This window comes from Petaurus breviceps, unplaced genomic scaffold, assembly GCF_028583685.1.
Source record: "Petaurus breviceps papuanus isolate PSGF00001 unplaced genomic scaffold, PetGlider_PUasm1.0 339, whole genome shotgun sequence".
Classification (NCBI taxonomy): Eukaryota; Metazoa; Chordata; class Mammalia; order Diprotodontia; family Petauridae; genus Petaurus; species Petaurus breviceps.
Window position 1 is genome coordinate 217,085 of NW_027186112.1, and position 22,505 is coordinate 239,589.

General features: G+C 37.7%; 1 protein-coding gene across 1 annotated transcript in view; it reads right to left on the reverse strand.

The window, feature by feature from the left end:
• TOP1MT (DNA topoisomerase I mitochondrial) overlaps positions 1–21,580 on the reverse strand; it is a 95,804-nt gene extending 74,224 nt beyond the window's left edge. Inside the window, exons 1-6 of the mRNA XM_069096904.1 lie at positions 21,549–21,580; positions 19,698–19,805; positions 17,797–17,896; positions 16,772–16,845; positions 15,586–15,700; positions 11,777–11,832 (exon numbers count right to left, since the gene is read on the reverse strand). Of these exons, the coding sequence (XP_068953005.1) occupies positions 11,777–11,832; positions 15,586–15,700; positions 16,772–16,845; positions 17,797–17,896; positions 19,698–19,762 (410 nt within the window). The 5' untranslated portion in view covers positions 19,763–19,805; positions 21,549–21,580. The remainder of the gene's footprint in view (positions 1–11,776; positions 11,833–15,585; positions 15,701–16,771; positions 16,846–17,796; positions 17,897–19,697; positions 19,806–21,548) is intronic.
• Positions 21,581–22,505: the final 925 nt, after the last annotated feature.

The window sequence follows — 22,505 nt, forward strand, 5'->3', positions numbered from 1 at the left end:
ATAGTTGGTCAATTGAAAGACTGTCCCTTGCAAAAGGGATTAGTCTTATTTGTTACAAATTCCTGAGGGTAAAACTAAGAGCAATCGGTAGAAGTTGTAATGAAGTCAATTTTAGCTTGACGTCAATAGTCAATAAACTTTATTAAGTTTCTACTATGTGCTAAGCACTATGAAAAGTGCTAGGGATGCAGAGAAAGAAAAAGGTAGCCCCTGTTCTCAAAAAGCTCACAATCTAAAAGAAGAGATAACATGCAAACAATCATGTACCAAAAGACTATATATAGGGTAACCTGAAAATAATCAAGAGTAAAGAGACTAGAATTATGGGGGTTAGAGAAAGGCTTCTTATAGAAGGTGAGATTTTAGTTGGAATTTGAAGGAAGCTAGGAGGCAGAGATGAAGAAAGAGAATTCCAAGCATTGTGGACAGTTGTAGAAAATGCCTGTAATCTTGAGATGGAGTGTATTGTTCAAGGAACCACAAGGAGGCAGTGTCAGTGGATCTAAGAATATGCGGGGGGTTGGAGGGTGGGTGGAATAAGACAACTTGAAAAATGGAGGAAGGGAGGCTAAGAAGGACTTTTGAGTGCCAGAGGATTTTATATTTGATCCTACAGGTTGCAGTGAATCACCAGTTTACTAAAGAGGGGTCACACAGTCAGACCTACTCTTTCTGATGTAAAGAGAAACTTCCTAAAAATGAGAATTATCCAAAAGTGGGACAGGTTGCCTCAGGGGGTAATGAGTTTACTTCACTGGAGTTCTTCAAACAAAGGCTATTATATGACTACGTAACAGCTATGTTAAAGAGGGGATACAAGATTGGGTTCAGGTTGGATTATATGGCCTTTAAGGTTCCTTCCAACTTTAAGATTCTGTTATGCAGATATTTCCTTCATGTTAAATGAGGAAGATGGCTCTAAAAAAATTGAGAATTTTACAACATTGTTCCTATCTTGCCTACAAAACTAAGTTGATGAGAACAACAAGAATACCAGGGAAAGAAAGGAAAAATCTCCTTGCACCATTCCAAATCTACAGAGACTAGCAAGCAGAAATAGAAATCTGTGGGAAGGGTTTCTGTCAGAGGAACCCTCCTACAACAAACACTGTGTAGTTTACTATTGTGTTCAGAACATGTTTCTAGGCTGTTTCTATCCTCATCACTCAACAGAAACTGCTTTCTCCAAAGCCAACAGTCATCTCTTAATTGCAAAGTCTAATTGCCTTTTCTCAATAAATGAATAAGAAAGTATGTACTATGTATAAAACATACTATTAGAAGAACAAGGCAGTCTCTGTTCTCTAAGAGTTGTCATTCTAACCTGTGGTCTCTGAACTCAATGCTATTTTAAAAAAATATTTTATTATTTCAAGTTTTTCTCTGTAATCCTACATATTTTATTTTGTACATTTAGAAACATTCTGAGAAGGGGTTCATATGCTTCACCAGACTGCCCAAGGGGTCTATGACACAAAAAAGATCAAGAACTGTAACAGGGGAAAGCAGCACACACAGGAGGCTTCAGTTACAAGTCAGATGGAAAAGTCTTTAGGGTACAACAACAGATAATAATGCCTCTTGTTTAAAGTCCTTAATAAAATCTGATGTTAAATCACTTGGCAGTGGCCAGTATCTTCTTTTTTGGTTTTCTGTAGCTGTTGGTGCTAAGGAAGTTGGTACTGCAGCAAGCTGCAGAGAGTAGCTAGATCTCATTGGCACAAGGACCTGCATCCCTGGATAGTGACTGCAGGGCCCTGGTTAGAATCTAGCAAGGCTAGTGGTCTGGAGGGGGGATGTGCTGCTATTCCCAAACCTGTTAGGTTCATGGTTCTGGGCTGTTTCCATCAGATTCTAGAAGAAGGTGGGAGTCAAGGTGGTGGTACTGTTTTGATTTGCTTGAACATACTGCCTCCTATCTCTCCCTCCAGGTGCTTAGATGATTCCAGTAAAGTCGGCTTGCCTGCCGTCAGTGGCGAGGGGTTAGTAATGGTATTGGTGGTAGCAGGAACGGTAGGTTCCTTCTTCACAAAACCTATTCCCTTCTAAGCTGGCTATAGAGACTAGATTTTTGTCAGGACTGGTGGTCTGAGGGGAGATGCTATGCCTCAATCTTATAAGCTCTCTGAAGCATTTGCCACTTTTTATTTTTAATTAATTTTTTAAAAGACTGAGTAACCTCATCTTCCCCAGACTGGAAATATCGGGGTTATTCATTATATGGGAACTTTGGCCTACTCAGCTAGTTTGTGCCCTCCCTCCTTAGGAAGTTGGGTGGCCTCCCTGATTCCAGGAACCCATAATATTAATGTTGAACTTCGTGATGACACCCAATTTGAATAGACTACTGCAACATAGCCTCCCAACAATTGGGATTACATGTCTATGCCTCCATACCCATCAGCATCTAACACCTGTGACTATCTGGACACTCTCTTTTGTCCCAATTTTTATGACAATGCTCTCTCTCAGTTTTCTTCCCACCTGTCTGATTGTTCCTTATCAACTGTGTTTGCTTAATCATCTGAACCATTCCGCAAAACATTTTTACCAATGACTTGAATAAAGACATAGATAGAAATGCCTATCAAATTTGCAGATAACAAAAAAGTTAATACACTATTACAATCAAGATTCAAAAATATTTCTAACAAGAGGAAATTTAATAAGTAGCAATGTAAAGTCTTACATTTGGATTTAGAAACATCAATTTTACAAGTATAACATGGGAAAAGCATGGTTAGATAGCAATTCCTTTGCAGGCTCAATATGGATTAAGAGTGTGACTTGGACCCAAATTAATCTATTTAGTGCCATTCCAATCAATCTAACAAAAAATTATTTTATAGAGCTAGAAAAAATAGTAACAAAATTCATCTGGAAGAACAAAAGGTCCAGAATATCAAGAGGACTGATGAAAAGAAATGCAAGGGAAGGTGGCCTAGCCATAAAAGATTTTAAACTATTTTATATAGCAGTAGTCATCAAAACTACTTGGTACTGGCTAAGGATTAGAGTAATGGATCAGTGGAATAGATTAGGTACACAAGACAGCAGTCAATGTCTATAGTAATCCACTATTTGATAAACCCAAAGACCCCAGTTTCTGGAATAAGAACTCACTATTTGACAAAAACCACTGGGAAAACTGGAAAATAGTATGGCAGAAACTGAGCACAGACCAGTGTCTTACACCATATACCAAAAATCAAGTCTAAATGGGTGCACAAACTAGATATACAGGCTGATACCATAGGCAATCTGGGAGAGCAAGGGATAGTTTACCTATCAGATTTATGGAGTAGGGAAGAATTTATGTCCAAACAAGAGACAGAGAGCATTGCAAAATGGATAACTTTGATTACATTAAACTGGAAAGGTTTTGTACAAATAAAGTCAATGTAACCAAGATTAGGAGGGAAGTGGAAAACTGGGAAAGAATTTTTACAACCAGTGTCTCTGATAAAGGACTCATTTCTAAAATATACAGAGAATGAAGTCAAATCTACAAGAATAAAAGTCATTACCCAATTGATAAATGGTTAAAGGATATGAATGGGCAGTTTTCAGAGGAAGAAATTAAAGATATCTATAAGCATATGAAAAAATGCTCTAAATCACTATTGGTTAGAGAAATGCAAATCAAAACAACTCTGAGGTACCACATCATACCTATCATATTGGCTAACATGACAAAACAGGAAAATGATAAATGTTGGAGATGTGGGAAGATTGAATACTAATGCATCATTGGTGGAGTTGTGAACTGATCCAACCATTCTGGAGAGCAATCTGGAACTATGCCCAAAGGGCTATAATAATGTGCATACCCTTTGACCCAGCAATACCACTTCTAGGGCTATATCCCAAAGAGATCATATAAGTGGGAGGAGGACCTGTAGGTACAAAAATATTTATAGCAGCTCTTTTTGTGGTGACAAAGAATTGGAAATCAAGGGGATGCCCATCAATTGGTGAATGGCTAAACAAGTTGTGGTATATGAATGTAATGGACTACTACTGTGCTATAAGAAATGAGGAGCAGACAGACTTCATAATAACCTGGAGAGACTTACATAAACTGATGCTGAGTGAAAAGAGCAGAACCAGGAGAATTTTGTACACAATTATAGACAAATTGTATCTGTGATAATCGACTTTGATAGACTAGGCTCCTCTCAGCAATGCAAAGTTGTAAGACAACTCCAAAAGATTCACGATGCAAAGGGATATCCATATCCATAGAAAAGAACTAGAGTCTTGCAGATTGAAGCAAACTACTTGCTCTCACTTTAGTGTTTCATTTTGTTTTGTTCCTTCTTTCTTATTGTTTACTCCATTGGTTATAACTTTTCTTTACAACTTGACTAATGTTTAATGAGAAGGTATTTGTAGAATCTGTATTGGATTGCATACCACCATGGGAGGGGAGAAAATTTGTAACTCAAGGGATTATGGAATTGAATGTTGGAAACAAATAAATTTTTTAAAAAGAGTGTGACTTAGTAGCAAAAATAAATGAATAGGGGCGGCCAGGTAGCACAGCGAGTAAGAGCACCAGCTCCAGTGTTGAGAAGACCTGGAGATTGAATCCCAGGCTCAGACACTTAGCACCCACCCAGAAACACCTGGCCGTGTAACCTTGAGCAAGTTACTTAACCCCAATTGCTTAGGGGTGGCCAGGTGGCTCAGCGAGTAAGAGTACCGGCTCCAGTGTCGGGATGACCTTGATCAAATCCGGGCTCGGATACTCAGCACCACACCCAGAAATAATAACTGGCCGTGTAACCTTGAGCAAGTTACTTAACCACGATTGCTTAAAAAAAAAAAATGAATAAATCTAATGCTATTCTTGGAGGCATTAAGAGAAGCCCAGCAACTAGAATTATGCTGCTGCTGTTGTCAGCCCCAGTCAGACCATGTCCAGACCTGTATTCCATTCAGATCTCAATATATCATTTTAGGAAGGGTAATCATGAACTGGGGCTTGTACAGAAGAGGAGACTGAAGACCATGACACAGAAAGATAGCTTGAAGAGATCAAGTATTTTTAGCTTGAAGAGGGCTTTAGGACACTATGATAGTTGTCTTCAATAATTTCAAGAAATGTCACATACACTTGTTCTGCTTGTCTGTAGACAAATAAATTAACATATTGAGCCAGTTTAAATGTGGGTATCACTTGCTATGCCCTCTTTGGCTTTTTTTTCCCCTGAGGATCAAGTTACTTAGCAATGATGTAATGTAGAAAAAGTAATGAACTTTGAGTCAGTCATAATACCTAAGTTTGAATTCTAACAACATTTACCATGTGATTAGTTGTTTGCTCTCTCTGAACCTTGTTTTTCTCATCAGTAAAACAGAGGTCCTGTACATTAACTATTTTATAAAATTATTATGCTGTTACGAGGAAATGCTTTGTAAACCTTAAAATGCTACAGAACTGTGGGTTATCAGTAGTGACTAAAGGGATAGAGAGAATGATTGCTCAGCAAATTTATCGATAACAAAGCATGCCCAATACATGAGAAAAAAATTACATCACTCTACCTGTCTGGGTAAGTTACTCATACTTCTACAGCACTTTAAAGTTCACAAAGTACCTTCTCCTCAATAGCCCTGTGAGGTAAATAGTACAGGTACTATTATTACCCATAATTTGTTTCAAAAGTTGCAGAGGTAATGAGAGTAAAGACTGAAAAGAGGTCACTGTATTTGAAAATTATGTCATCAATGATCTTTGAGAAACCAATTTCAGGAGACTGGTGAGGAAGTAAATGCTACATGGCAAAGCTTAAAGATAATGGACAGCAGACTTCAGGTTAAGATGGTTGGCAGCCTAGCTTCCACACACCTATTGCAGTAAAAAAAAAAACCTAAAAATTGCACAATGCTGAATGATAAAAAAAATCCAATGAGAAACCATAATAAATTACTTTATCCACTCCATTACTGCATAAAGAATCAGTGAGAAGTCTGTGTGCAACAGAAATAGGGATCCACTAGAAAAGCCAGTGTCAGTGCAGGCAAATAAGATGTTTGCCTCCATCCCAGAGCAACCAGAGACAGACCAGATATATAACCTGCAAACCTTCGTATTCAGAGGCAGAAAGAATGTAAGATCTCCATAAGAAAGCTTCAGAATGGCCCAAGTCCCCAGCATTCACTCTGGAAGCAGGAGTGTTAAGTCCAGGTATGGCAGCTCAGATAGGTCAAGAGGCTCTGATATTTCACAGATGATATGGTAGAGAGCTGAAGAGCCAGGACACAAACTCAAAGGAGCCTTTGACCTCCAGTGGTCTTAGAACAGTTACATCCCAGGAGGGAGACGTCAGCAAAAAAAAAAAAATCTAGGTTGAAATCAAGTAGGGCTGATTATGTTACCAAAAAGTGAAGAGGGCAGAGCCTCACCTTGGCATGAAGCCCTAATTCTAGAACTGAGGCTAAAGATATGAATAAACAAAATAAGACAACAATCACTATAAAGAGTTAGTATAACTCTAAAGATACCTCAAAATCCAATTCATTATAAGAAGTAACTCTACATCAGTTGCAGGCAAAGACTCAAAGAAGAAAACAAATTTTCTACAAATCTATGTAAATAACTGGAAGAAATGAAGCCAAAGATTTTTTAAAATGAAATAATCTCTAAAGAAAAGAACTAGAAGGGGAATAAAGAACTCAGAAGAAAAAGTTGTTAAACTTTACTCAAGAAAATTAATTCCCTGAAAGCAAAAATTAACCTGGTATCTATCAGCATTGTTTCTCAAACTATACTAGATAACAGTAATCAATAAAGTGATTTAATAAAAGTTTTAACAAGAGAGGTTGATCAGCGGAATAGATTAGGTAAAAAACATAAAGAATAAAACAAATACAGCAGCTTAGTGTTTGATAATCCCGAAGACACCGATTTCCAGGGAAAGGACTTCTTATTTGACAAAAACTTCTAGGAAAACTGGATAGCCATGTGACAGAAATTAGGTTTAAACAACTCACACTATATACTAAAATAAAATACAAATGGATACATGACCTAGCTATAAAAAAATTACATCATAAGGGAATTAGAAGAGAAAGGAAGAAATTACCTTTTAGATAAAGATGATCACTTGAGATAAAATGGACTATTTTTGGTTATATAAAATTTAAAGGACAAACAAATCTAGTGCAATCAAAATTAGAAAAGAAACAGGTAAATGGGGAAAAATTCTCTGCATCAAGTTTTTCTGTAAAAGGTCTTATATTCAAGATACACAAGGAACAGATTCAGATTTATAAGGATGTGAAATGGAAGTTTTCAGTTTTTTTAATTTTCATTTTTAGTTCCAAATTCTCTTTCTCCCACCACTCCCTCCCTCACCCATTGAAAAGGCAAGAAAATATAATACTCACACAAAGTCATGCAAAACCTATTTTCCCACTGGCCATGTTCCAAAGGGGAGAGAAAGAGAAGAGAAATAATGAAAGAGAAAAAATACTTCAATCTGCACTGTGAGTCTATCTAGAAGAGGTTCTCTGTCTGGAACTGGTTAGCATGTTTTGTCATGAGTCCTTCAGAATTGTGGTGGATCACTGTATTGATCAGAGTTACTAAGTCTTCACAGTTATTTTACAATATAACTGTCACTATGTACATTATCTTGGATTTGCTCACTTCACTTTGCATGAGTTTAAGTTTTCCCACATTTTTCTGAAACCATCCTTGAAAAGTCAGTTTTCAAAGGGAAAAACACAAACTATCAAGTGTCATTTGAAAAAATGCTCCAAAACAAAAATTAGAGAAATACAAATGAAAGCAACTCTAAGATTCCACCTCACACTCATAAGACTGACAAAGATGACAAAAGACAAAAATGACAAGTGTTGGCAGGACTTCAGAAAAACAGGCACACTAATGTATTATTGGTGAAGTTGTAAATGAATTGGTTCATTCTGGCTGGAACTATGCCAAAAATGTTACTAAACTACCCAGCTATACACTTCTACTAGGTCTATACCCCAAAGATACTAAAGAGGAGGAAAAGGACCTATATGTACAAAAATACTTAGAATAACTCTTTTCATAGTAGCTAACAATTATAAACTAAGCGGAAGTCTTCCTTATTAGGTAATGCCAAACAAATTATAATATATGAATGTAATGGTGTATTATTGTGCCATAAGAAATGACAAACTGGATAACTTTAGAGGAAACTGGGGAGACCTCTATGAACCAATACAAATCAAAGAGAACAGAACTAGAAGAATCAGTTACAGAGAATATACTATTGTCCAGTTGTTTCAGTTGAGTCCAACTTTTTGTGACCCCATTTTGAAAGATTCTGAAAGTCAGATCAATGCAGTCACAAACCCATCCAAAAGACTAAAGATGAAACATGCCAGCCACATCCTGCAGGAGAGGTTGACAAACTTGGAATGTAAAGAGAAATATACATTTTGGGGTATGGCCAATGTGGGATTTTGTTCTTCTAGATTATGTGTGTTTATAATAAAGGTTTTATTTTTCAGGTTTTTTTTCAATTGAGGGGGAGGAAGAATAACAGAAAGAATAGATTATATATTCATGTAAAATAAATATATATTTCAAAAATTAAACTAGAATAGACTAAAATCAATAACTTCAGGAAACAAGAAACATTAGAACAAAATAAAAAGATTTTTAAAAAAGAAAATATAAGTTATCTACTATCAAAACAACTAAACTGGAAAACAATCAAGGAGAAATAACTGGAGAAATCACTGTACTCTCTGAAAACCATTTCAACAATCCTGTACAATGTATTTCAATAAACCACAAAAGAAAACTTCCCACTCTTATTAGACTCATAGAACAAAGTAAAGATAGGACTTCAATGATTACTTCCTGAAAGAAATTCCAAAAGGAAATCTCAAGAACGTCATAATAAAAAACCAGCACTTCAAAGAAAAAAAGAAAAATACTATAAGCAGCCAGAAAGAAAGAATTCAAGAACCACACAACTACAGTCAGGACCATATAAGACCTGACAACTTCTATTATATATAGGAGGAGAATTTGTGGAGTACAATATTCCAAAAGACAAGACATAAGCTTATACCCACAAAAACAGACCTTTAATAGAACAGAGGAGTATCAAGCACTGCTGATGAAAAGATGAGAATTGAGTAAAAATTGTGAAACGCAAACACAAAAACCTAGAAAAGTAAATTTATTTAAGGAATCTGAAGGGGTTATATGATGCTGCATTAACAATCTAATGGGAGAAAAATCTATTGGGAAGATATACAAGTATTCTTCAGAACTTTGCCAGTCTGATAGTTTTAAGAGGGGAAATAAAAGGCTGGGTAGTGTAGTAAGTGTAAAAAGAATGAATTAGGAGGTGGAGTTTTTTGGGGCTTATGAGAAGAGTATATAAATATGGACAAAATGAGTAGGGGAGTACAAGCAATTAGATGAACTGGAAAAACGAGGTATGAACACACATACAGGCCCTGAGTTTATCACAGAAATACATCAAACTCAACATGAAAAAAAGGTATGCTCAAGAAAATGAATTTTAACTTTGGAGAGTTGGTCCTGAATTGGGGATTAAAAAGATAAAGGAAAAGAACCAATGATCTATCTCTGAGGTAAAAAAAAGAAAAGAGCTGGGGCAGCTAGATGGCGCAGTGAATAGAGCACCTGCCCTGGAGTCAGGAGGACCTGAGTTCAAATCCAGCCTCAGACACTTAACACAAGAACTAGCCATGTGACCTTGAGCAAGTCACTTAAGCACAATTGCTCACTAAAAAGGAAAAAAGAAGAGGGCTATAGGATGAAAGCATATTGATTCAGTTATAAAGCACTGATAGCAAGGTGCTAAAAGAGGAAAAAACAACTAGGAAAAAATCTTTGCAGCAAGTTCTCCAAAGCAACAAAATTCTATAGGTCTGGCATCTAAGACCTATAGGGAGCTGATCTAAATATATTAAAAACATCTGGATTATTCTCAAAAGGATGAAATTGAAGCTATCAACAACTATATGAAAAAATGTTCTAAATTAATACTAATATTAGGCAAATTAAAACCACTCTGAAGTTCCACCTCAAACACATCAGATTAGCAAAGATGACAAAAAAGGAAAATGGCAATTGTTAAAGGGGATATGGAAGGAAGACAGGCATAATGATAACTTTTAGTGGAGTTGCAAATTAGTTCATCAATTTGACACTAAACCTAAAAAGTTACTAAATTGTACATAACTTTTTGTCCAACAATATCACTACTAGACTTATACTCCAAAGACATCAAAGACAAAGGACAACAATCTATATGCATAAAAATATTTGAAGCAGTATTTTTTGATGTATCAAAGAACTATAAACTATTATAGCAAAGAGCTGGAAAGGTAGAGTCCATTAGAGTTGCCTGAACAGCTCATATTAAGTGAATATAATGTAATATTATTAAGCCCTAAGAAATTATGCCAGATAATATCAGAAAATCCTGGGGAGATTCACATGAACTGAGAGAGTGAAATGAACATGACCCAGAGAATTATTTATACAACAATTATACAAAATACATAATAATATATTTATATTATTAATAATAATAAATAATAATTATACAATACCGTCAAGGAAAACAACTTTGAAAGGCTTAAGTTCTCTGATCAACTACACTAGACCAATGTTGAATCCTGCTTCCTTCCATACATACCTCTGGCAGAGACATAAATGGACAATAGGTACAGAATGAAACATATTCTCAGACACAGCCAACATGTGGTAGATTTGCTTTGTTTGACTCTCCTTATTTGTAACGTACAGCTAAGTTGAAGGGCTTTGGGGGCAGAAGGGGAGAATAGTCAAACAGATGGTGATTCCCCCCCCCCCAAAGAAACATTTTAACAATTTACAACTTAACAAAAATAGACAAGCAGAGCAGTGTTGACACTACTGTGTAATACATACTCAATCCCCTATATTCAAGATTTCACATACAATCCTCTTTTCCTGTTCTTCATATGTAAATGTTCATGTTTGTCATGTTTTTCAAGATCATTGGATGGAAAATGGTCAAGGGAAGGTTGTGGTGTTTTGGTTGTTTTAGGATTTGGGTATCCTAAGCTTTTTTTTAGACAAATGGGAAGAGAGGAATGGGTTGAGGATGCATCATAGAGAGAGCTACTGAAGCAAGAACCTGAAACAGGTGGGAAGGAATGGGTTCAATGGTGCTATTAGGGGAATCAGCCTTAGTGGGGAGTTGGGATCTTTTCTTCTCTGACCAGAGGAAAGAGGAGAGGAAAAAAATGAAATAAAATACTTAGAAATAAAAGAGGGAAGCGAAAGAGGCATGTATCAGATCATTTCAGTCATTCTGATGAAGGCAGTATGTTATTGCTCCCAAATATAGAGGGACAGGGTGTGGTTGGAGTCAAAGGAGAGAAGGTAGGGCAGAAAGCTCATAAATTTACTCTATACTGAAACACATGCTGTTTATATTCAATCCTACCCATACAGAGAATACACTTTACATCCTGTTCACATACTCACAATGGTAAATACTTAATGACTAATGAAGCAGAGGAAAAAATATTACATTCTTTAGTGTATTCTCTTGCTGTTCTCATAGCTTTGTGTTCTCAAAAGCTCTTTTCCTATGGAAACCTGGAACCAGTTTAAAGGGATGTACCCACATTTTAACAAAATTAGGCTGGGGTCCAAAATAGGTTAAAACAAAAAATACAACCATATACCAGATGTTTACAATCCATTATTTAATGCCTAAAGGATGCTCAAATATCTCACCTCCGAGGGAATGCTTGTTCCATTGTTGTAGTTTTGACTACCACAGATTCATTATCCTGAAAGAAAATGGTACTAAGATCATTAGTATAATATCTAATATTATTGATCATTATATACTCTTACCTAATTAATAAAATCTTTTTATAATATAGCCTTCCACACTCCTGAAGTGTTATGTATGACAGGCTGATTCTGTTATATTTGCTTCAAGTTACTACAAGGCCTCATAAAAAAGTTGCTACAAGGGGTGGCTAGGTGGCGCAGTGAATACTGCACCCGGAGTCTGGAGGACCTAAGTTCAAATCCAGCCCCAGACACTTAACACACTTACTAGTCATGTGACTTTGGGCAAGTCACTTAACCCCAATTGTCCTACCTCCCCCCCTCAAAAAAAAAAAAACTGCTACATTCTCTCCAAAATTCTGCCTCGAAAATACAGCAATAATGTGGCTGTTACTGTACTCAATAACAACTATCCAATGGTGACTAAGATATTAAAAAACCTATCAAGTAGGATCGCTATAAAGTTGGCAAGGGCACCAACAAGTAGGAATGAAAACCTATTCATTCTCAACAATTACAGTCTCACTATGATAGTTTCATAACTAAATGCTATTAACCCTACATATTATTTTGTCTATAAGTATCATTTTTGTGACAGGTGTTTAATGTTTGTCGAGTTGAACTCAACTACCAAAAACTATGCTGGGAAGTTCAACCAAAATCAAGTCATGTGTAGGGCTATAGATTTTGCCCAAGATTCTCCTACACAGTCTGGAGACTCAGGGAAAGACTAGGATGGGCTTTTCTCCATGGTCCTAATTCCAGATTACCAGCACATAAATGTGTATGTCTAAACCGACACTTAAAAAAGGAGAGACAATATACTGCATTTACTATTCAATCTGAAATGTGTTCATCAGTGCTAAGCAGAGCAATTGTAAGTAATTATTTAATTTTTGTATTTTGAGTTGCAAATTCAGTCTTCCAGTGAGTTCAAAGTTCCTAAAAACAATGCTATATTTGGTCTGTGAAATATGTCTTGAGATAAAATGTACAGGACTAAAACTGTTTTCATAGAAAGAGATTATCTAAACTAAGCAGCTTCAAAGTCTCATTGAACCTTACAGTTAAAAGTGACTATCATAATTAGTCCTACACCTCTTATCCTTCCTTCCTAACAAATAATCATCTAACCCTTTCTTTTTTTTTAATTTTTTTTTAAAAGCAATCGGGGTTAAGTAACTTGCTCAAGGTTACACGGCCAGTTATTTCTGGGTGTGGTGCTGAGTATCTGAGCCCGGATTTGATCCAGGTCATCCCGACACTGGAGCCGGTGCTCTTACTCGCTGAGCCACCAGGCCACTTTTTTTTCTTTTTTTAATTTTTTTCATCTAACCCTTTCTATAAATCTTAAAAGGAATTTTTTCCTCCAGTTTCTCATCCAAACACTAAAACTCTTGTGATTGCTTAGTTTTGTAGATTTAATCTTACTACCATGTTGTACATTTTTAATAACACCTAAAGAGAATCAAGTAGATTGGCAACTGAAAAAAAAAACACTCACTGTCCCTGTTATCTCTCACTTAATACATAACCAGTACACAACCTTTTTCAGTCATCTACGTTGATAATGTTTTTAATGCAGCTTTTCTCATGCTGCAGGTTCCTTATACTCACTGTGCAAATTTTCAATGCCTCTCAGCAATTTTGTTTCTTCTGAGATCCTGGTATTCCACAAATCAATGGCATTTAGCCTCAGCAAGCATATATGGTAAACTATTACATGAGCTCAATGCATTGCCCATACAACTTCATGGCATAATTTTGGCAAAATTAGACACCTTTGTTATCCATCACTCCATTTTTTCTGCATCTATTACTAAACCAATATCTTTTTATGACTATGATTTTCAATGAGCAGGCCCTACAATTCAATACAATCAGCACAATGTCATATACAACCAAGACTATGTAGAGAAACATTAATAACAAATCCTTTATCTACTTAATTTGACTTTGTGCGGGTTATCTTCCATGTGACAAAGATGAACACCCTTGGTAAGTAGGTTTTATGCCTCAACAGATGTTGATACAAAATTCTGCCATCTGTCACAGAATATTGTATGGTTTTAAAAGATGCATGGGAGACACCTTATCCAAAGACAACTTTTAAGGCTTTGCATTTTTCTCTATCAAGTGCTTTTCATTAATTAAGAATACAGCAGGGCCTTATGATCTCTATACCTTAGTCAACAGTATAACTCTAAAGATGTAATTTATTATAGAAAATTGACTACAAAAGACTTCCTATTCTCTTCTTCATCAAAGTCTATATAGTTCATCTATCCAGTCTTAAAGATTTCATAGTGAAAGTAGGCACATGGGTTGGCATCTTGGTCAATTTATTAAGTAATAGTAACATCCACAATTTTTCCTATTCTTTTAGATTCTTCTCCCTTTTTGATATCCTATTCAATGGACCATGAAAGGGCTGCATGTCGTAACTGAAATCATACTCATTTTGTGTCCCTATATGTAAAACATTTTAGCAATTCCAACAATCCTAGTAGAGTGGATTAAAAGCATTTCAAGAATATCATACACCCTTGGCAGTCCTTTGCCCAGGATTAAAAAGAACCAGAAAAAAAGAATAGGCCCTGAATAACGTGCCAGCTTCATTTTTATAGGATCTGACTGGACGTAGAGCGTACCTCTCTCTTCTATAGTAAATTCTGGTCCTTGACCAGATATATATTTTATCCATAACAATCATCATGCAGTTAACCTGCTTCCATAGAAAAGAGCTGAATTACAGACTTTGTAACAATACTCATTACAGTCAAATGAAATAATTAGTCAAAATAACCGTGAACAAGAAGCTTTTTGAGTAAAATACAAATAGATTTATTTTTTACACAAAATTAAGCAGATAGAGAGAAACAAACATATGCAAGGTTAGAAGGATGAGTTAAAACCCAAAAGAACAAAAAGTGCACTATTGCCATTAGAAATGTGAAGTGCCAACTTGTTATGCAATGACTACGTAAATCACAATTTAGCTGGTGTGTAACAGTTGCTTGTAGTCTTTTACCTTAGTTCACTTTAGAACCATGTGGACCTGAGGTAGAAAGAGTACTAAGAAAGAGAATGTTCTATACTATGGGATCTCAGGATTGGATCTACTGCAGGACTCTGTTCTATCCAAGCAAAAGAGGTGAGGATAAATGTACTGTAGGAGTCTATCCTAGATGTACAAACTTTAAAGGCTTAAGGCAAATGGGATAGAAATTCAGATATTATGGACAAGATCTATATTTGGACTTACCAAGACAACCTCCCTGCTCTCTAGCCCTGCGACAATCTGATAACAGGGTTTCTGAGAGATCATCCATCCCACCTTGCTTACACAGGCTAAGGTTCAAGAGCACTTTGCTCAATACTGTATTCTCTCTGGGGGTAAGGGGGCAAAGAGGCGCCTGATAACCCATTCCTAGACCACTCTTACCCTCTCTAGCCTAAAGGAAGTAATTTTAAAGTATTCATAATATAGCAATTAAGGTTGGCTATGTGGCGCAGTGAGCAGAGCAACTGCCCTGGAGTCAGGAGGACCTGAGTTCAAATCTGGCCTCAGGCACTTAACACAAAAACTAGTCATGTGACCTTGGGCAAGTCACTCAACCCCAACTGCCCTCCAAAAAGGAAAAAAAATAATATGGCAATTAAAATTTTCTGGCTGAGGATGCCTTTAAAATCTCAGAAAAAATGACAATGAGCCACATGGTTTGTCCAAGTAATTAGAGACTCACCTTCCTGACAGGGACCTTGCCAAGCACAAGAGAAGGGGTCTGCCAAAGTCCCTCATTCGCAATGTCTTGGCTAGCACTCTTTGCTTCCAGTACTTCTTTCTGGGTCAGAGAATTTCTGGGCAAAGCAAAACAGAATAGAAAGTATAGAGTAATCCTGAGAAGATACTGGCACCTAAGCAGAAAGACCAAGAAGCAAGAGAAGTTCTTGTCACTAGAAAGGATGACCTCACAACAAAGTCAGTGAGCAAACTACATGATGAAGTCCACTTTAGGGACCTAGCTTTCATAGAAGAGAATAGTCAGAGTAATTACATAAGCACAATGTCATCTTCAACTATTCACTCTCCCTTACCCCACATCCACATAACTAATTTCCAAAACTAACTGGTTCTACCTCCACATATCTCACATCTGTCTCCCTCCTCTTTTCACAGAGCTAATGCAAGCATTTGTCACCTCTAGATCAGACCAATGCAATAGTATTCTAACGGATTTTCCTGACTTAAGCCCCTTAGCACCCAATCCAACCTCTATGCAGGGATCAAACTTATCTTCCTAAAGTTTCCTATTCATAGTACTCTCCTTCCTTCTCAATTAACTCTAGTGGCTCTCTCTTCATCCAGGATCAAAGATTTCATATATATTGTGTCATTTTAAAATTTCTACCTTTTATGTAAGTTATATAATGTAGGTAATTTTTTAGCATAGTAGTAAATGTATATCATTATATACATATTGAGGGTGCAGGCTCAAAAAATTTTTAATGATCCAGATATATGATTAAAAAAAAAAGTTGGTGATCACTAGTCTACTGGGAAATGTTTTTAACTAGAAAGGATTTGGATTTTAGTCCTACCTTTCTGATATTGTCAGGCAGCCCTCAAGAGCTAATACATTTATTTTGCTGATCCAGTTTCAAAAACCAGACATTCTTAAAAATTAATTATATGACCTCAGGATTAGGAATGAGAGAAAAATGAAATGAAATATCTTCTCTAAAAATGACAGGAAAGATAGAAGAGAAAGACCCAGGTTTCTTGGTGAGAATGTAAAAAACATTTGTCTCTAAATACAATATGACAGATAAACTATCTAGTTAAATAAAATATTCAATATTCTGAGATCTTTATTTATTTGATTTACAAAAAGAAATACTGTTTATAATAAAATAAAAAAGAAAAATTACCTGGTAATGACATTTTCTTGTACAGGCTTCTCTCTGGACCTAGAGAATTTGTTTCCTTCTTTCAACAAGTATTGCTATAATTTACAAGATGACAGAAAGAAAAATTAATTTATTTACTGCAATTTTTTACAATGTTATCCATAATAAACAACTATGCTAATGTTCTAAGACTAAAAAGAAAACCACACAGAGATGAAAGAATCCTATACTTAGAATTTAAATAGAGTACAAGCACCTTAAAATTACAGAATGTTAGCAATGAACAGAAACTTTTACCCAGTACAATCCCTTCATTTTACAGATGAAGAAACAAGTTTAGAGACAGGAAGGGGCTTGCTTTACATAGAAATAATGGCAGAAATAGGACTACAATAAGTTCTCTTGACTCTGAGCCAGAGTACACCTTGCTAACCAAGTCTTTAGCCTCAATGAAAATAGCACACATTCTATATAGCACTTTAAGATTTATAAAAGCTTTCCTCACAAAATCTATGTTAAGTACAAAGTGATATCATTTCCATTTTTACAGAGGCTCAGAGTAGTTGTGTCTCACTCAAGGTTACATAAGTAGGATTTCAAAGCTATGCCTTGAACCCCAGTCTCCTGATTCCAGCTTCACTTGTCTTTCTTGTTAGAATGATCATTATCTATGGGAAAGTAATTTGATACTAAATAAAGAAACCAGGCAATAGTTTAATAGGAAGCAATTTTAAAAGACTCAAAGTAAAATCTAACTAAAAACAAGCTCCTCCTCGTTTAAGTACTAAAATCACCTAAATTAAGTCTTGAAATTCTAGTCAAAGAATGACTACTAGCCCTATAGGAAGAAAAACTAATTTCCAAATTTCAAATTATACTTAACTGTTATAATATTCATATGAAAATACCTACCAAAATACAAGTGGACAACTACTGGGAGACTGATGAACAAAAAAACATCGTTACATTATGTACAATGTAGTACCTAGAAACTGTAAGCCAGCAAGTTAAAGTTAAATGTTACTATGAAATGAAAAAATTCATACCTGGCCCTCCCCCAATATTGCTTGATTCTCTGTGTTGGATTCCTTCATTCTTGGTTTCTTTGGGTTCTCTAGCTCCATCTCCCGAGGATTCCCTCTTTTTCTTTAAAGAAAAATTAAATGTCATTTGCAAAAAAAGAAACTGCAGATACAATGTTAGAATGGTTCCTTTGGCTGGAAGCAGCACACATACTTATATGGAAAGCAACAAATATTTTTCTCCCATTTTGTTCTCACTTAACCATAATTAATATAACAAATTCTAGAAACTGCTATTCATTGATACATATAACAGAAGGTCTATAAATTTCATAGCATTTAAATCCACTGTTATCACAACGATGAAATCAATTATATCAATGTCTACAATCATCTCAAACTGGATGTCCTGTTAAGAACATCTTACCATGTGTGTAAAACTGAACTTATCTCTCCCCTCTAAACCATCCCCTCTTTCTAACTTCCTCATTATTAATGAAGGTACCACCACTCACCTAGTTATCCAGGCTTGAAACTCAGGTGCCATCCCTGACTTCTTGCTCTCTCTCACCCCCCATCTGTTATAGGTCCTGTAAATTTTACCTTCATATGGCTCTCTTAGATGCCCCCTGCTCTCCTCTGACACTGCTACCAGCCTAGTGCAGGCCCTCATCACCTCACACATGGACTATTGCAAAAACCTGCTGATTAGCCTACCAAAAGTCTCTTCCACTACAGTCCATCTTCCATGTAGCTGTCAAAGTGAATTTCCTAAAATATATCAACTACCTCTCCCACCCCACCTTACCCCCTACCTCAACAGACTCCAATGGCTTCCTATTACCTCTAGGATCAAATATAAAATCCTGTTTAGCATTCAAAGTCCTTTAAAACCTGTCAATCCCAAACCCCTACTTTTCTATCTTACTTATGCTCACCTACTCTGTAAACCAGTGACACGGCCTCCTTGCTGTTCCTTAAGCAAGACACTCCATCTCCCAACTCTGAACATTTTCACTGGCTGTCTCCATGCCTGAAATTCTCTCCCAGCTCATCTTTGATTCCTGGCTTTCTTTAAATCTCAACTAAAATCCCATCCTCAACAAGAAGCCTTTCCAAATCCCCTTAATGTTAGTGCTTTCCTTCTATTGACTTTCTACAATTTATGTCATACACACACACACACACACACACATATGCATACATATATATCTTTTTTGTACATTGTCTCTCCGGTTAGGCTGTAAACTTAAGAGCAGCAACTATATTTGCCCTTCTTTGCCTACCCCCAACCACATAGCACATGTCTGGCACATAGTAGGTACTTAATAAAAGCTTATTATCAGTCTGTGATTCCTGCTACAAACTCTTTTCTTCCACATCTAGGCCTGTTTGAAATCCTTCATTTCCTTGAAGGTCCAGTGGAGGTGCCCTTCCACAAAGGTTACCTTAATGCTCTTAGGAAGAATTCCCCTCTCTCCTGAACTCTAATGCCTCTAAATTCACTTGTCTCTACCAATGATTGCAAGGATATCATGATGCTTTAAAGCCTGCAAAATGTTATTCATTCATTTTTCCATTTAGGCCTCACAGCAACCCTGTGAGGTAAATACTGCAGATATCATCATCCCTATTTTACAGATAAGGAAACTAAAGCTCAGCAATTAAAAGACATGCTTATAGTTAAACAGCTAGTATTTTTCAGAGCCAGGATTTGAACCTGTCTTCCTGACTCCAAATCCAGCGCTAACTCTACCATCCACATCATTTTGCCTAAAGGCAAAAGTTGTCATTTCCTTCGTTTTTAATTCTCAACACCCAGTTCAATACAAAGCAAACATCTTAATATATGTTTACTGAAACACAATAAAAACCAAAGCAATCCACAAAACCAGAATGCCTCACTTTTAAAAAAAAATTAATACCTTATGCAAGTATCTTTGTGATTTACTGAAGCCTCTTTCAAATCAGGGTCTTTATAGTTTTCCATGATTCTTACAACTTGTCTCTTCTTTACCCGTAATTATTCACAACTGTAAAAAATTGATTACATTATGTAAGATTATGTATATATGAAATTCAACTCTTGGCTAGTTCAAACTGTTTCAAGGGCCATTCCTTTTAAAAACACAATGCAGCATATGTTATCTATGTGGAGTAGCTAATTTTACAAGACATTAAGAATCCATCAACAGAAAACCTACCAAGATAACAGGAAAGGAATTAAGCTTAAATATCTTCTTAAATTACCAATGGCCCAATGCTCCATTCTTCCTGAGCTTTTGGTCCTGATAATCTGTGAATTTCATTTATACCTGATCCCCATTACCATGTAATTAGAGTTTCTCTAAAAAGGACAAGTCTCAAGAACAAGTCACTGAGAATTCTCCAAAGATTTATAGGTTGTCATTACCAGATTACTTGCTACCATGATTAAGTGAATATTTCAGATGTAGATGCCAGTAAAAACAAACCTCCCCCCCCCCCAAAAAAAAGCTTACTAGAGCCCTTTAATGAGGTGCTTGCTTTGTCTTAAGTCCAGCAAAGAAGCAAATGAAAGTTTTCAGTGACGGAGAGCTATGGCTCCAGCAATACCAGATAAGGGAAAACATCCCAAACACAAACCTTTAGTCCAGGAAACCAAGAAGAGGTCACTGATAGCATGCTTTCAAGTAAGTGAACAATGAAAATAGAGTCAGGGAAGAGCAAAAGGTCAGAAAAGCCCCTTTTAGGGCAGGCATTGTGAACTAGCACTACATGGGAAAAAGCCTAAAATAAGTGTCACAGTTTCTGAGGGTTTCATGGGAAAGTGAGCAAAAACAATGGATGAAGCACCATACAGAAGTTTGGTGGAATGAACCAGAGGTTCCAAGGCAGAAGACACACCTGAAAGAAATAAACTGAAGTTCGGAGAGAAGGCTGGGTTAGGGCAGCAAAAAGGGAAAAGAGTTCAAGGTTCAGGCTTAAAAGCAAAACTCGGGGGGGGGGGGGGGGGGGGGGGGGGGGGAGGAAGGAAGTAGAAGAAAAAGCATCCTGAAGCAATGAGCTGATCAAGAAGCTGCGATGACCAGGTAGTGAGACGAAGATGAAAACTGAGGAATGAATATGGAAGAGGGGACAGACTATGTGGTTGCAGCAGAAGGGGGTGAGAAAGGTTAGGGAGAACTGGAAGGGAAGACAACATAGAAGAAAGGTAGGTGAGTAGAGGGTAAAGGAGAGAGGGAAAACAAGGAGAAGAGAGGGAGAGGTGGGATATTATAGAGAGAATGGCGGGATCTGAGGGAAGGGGGTGAAGGGGAAAAACAGGGAGAAGGTGGAGAAGAGGAAAGGAGGAGAGAAGGAGCAGAAGAAAGCAAGGGGAAGGGGCAGAAGAATAGGAAAACAGGTGCGAGGGAAAGAGAAGGTGGAGAACGGGGTGGGGGAGGAAGAGAGAGGAAGAGAGGAGGGAAGAAGGCAGGGAAGAAAGGGCCATGAGAAGGGGAGAGCAGGTGGGAGGGAAAGAGAAGGTGGAGAAGGAACGGGGAAGAGAAGGGGAAAAGGGAGCTGCCAAAGAGAAGCGGAGGAAGGGAGGGAAGGGAGGAGGTAAAAAGGAGGGAGAGAACATGGAGGAAGAGGAGAGGGAGAGGGAAAGACACCATGGAAGGGAGGGATCGGAGGCCGAGGGCTCCGGCGAGGGAGGGGGGGGTGCAGGGTCCTCCGTCCTGGGGCCGAGGCCGCACACACTCCGCTCTCACTCTCGCCTCCTCCCTACCAGCCTACGAGTAGCTGTTCCTCACCCGGTCCCCGTGGCCCAGGGTTGAAGTGAGGAAAGCGCCGCCCCGGTCAACCACAAAGTACGACCAAAAGGACGACAATGGCGACAACGATCTAGCCTCGTCCCTTCAGAGGGCGGTCCACTAGGCGTCCACGGCACGGCCCTCTGCGCATGCGCCCCGAGCTTCTTCCGGCCCTCCGGGCAGCCACGTGCATGGCCACGTGCTCCCTCTGACGGCCCTGGGGTGGCATTCCTAGGGCTGCCCCGGGGGCGATGGGGGTGGGGCTTGAGGGAGGCGCCTCGAGGGAGCAGGTGGAGCTGCAGGGCAGGTGGTGGGAGGGTGGTATTAGTGAGCAGGCAGCCCGGAAAGCCAAGGCCAATCTCAGGCGGCATTTTGAGCAGCCTCCCAATTTGATTAAGGCCTGGGTCCTGTTGTTCTCCGCCCTGGTCAGACAGTCCGGAAGTCACAAGGTTTGCCCTAAAGAGAATTTTCCTTCAAGAAAGAGAATGGCACTGTGTTGGGAGACGGTGGGTTCCCTTTCAAGGAGGTCTTCCAGTAAAGGTTAGACGACCCCCCTCTCTCCAATATGTCTTAGAGGACCTCCTTGGCCAACTACAGGTTGGACTGCCTTCTGGGACTCTGTGTTTTGGAGATGTGGGAGATGAAAGGTTTAAAATAAACCTTTTTTAATTTAGGTGACTAAATGTAGAGATGAAAAATAATAACAGGTAATACTGAGGTAGTGCTTCATGGTTTGCATGACTTTGTACAGTCATTATCTCGCTTTATCCTCATGACAATCCTTGAGAGGTAGGTGCTTTTAATTATTCCCATTTTACAAAGGAGGAAACTGAGGCAGACAGAGGTTAAATGACTTGCCCAAGATCATACAGGGTTTGTAGCTGAATTTCAATTCAAGCTTTCCTGATTCCAGGTCCAAATACCCCAAATCCCTCTAAGACAAGAATCAACCCTGGA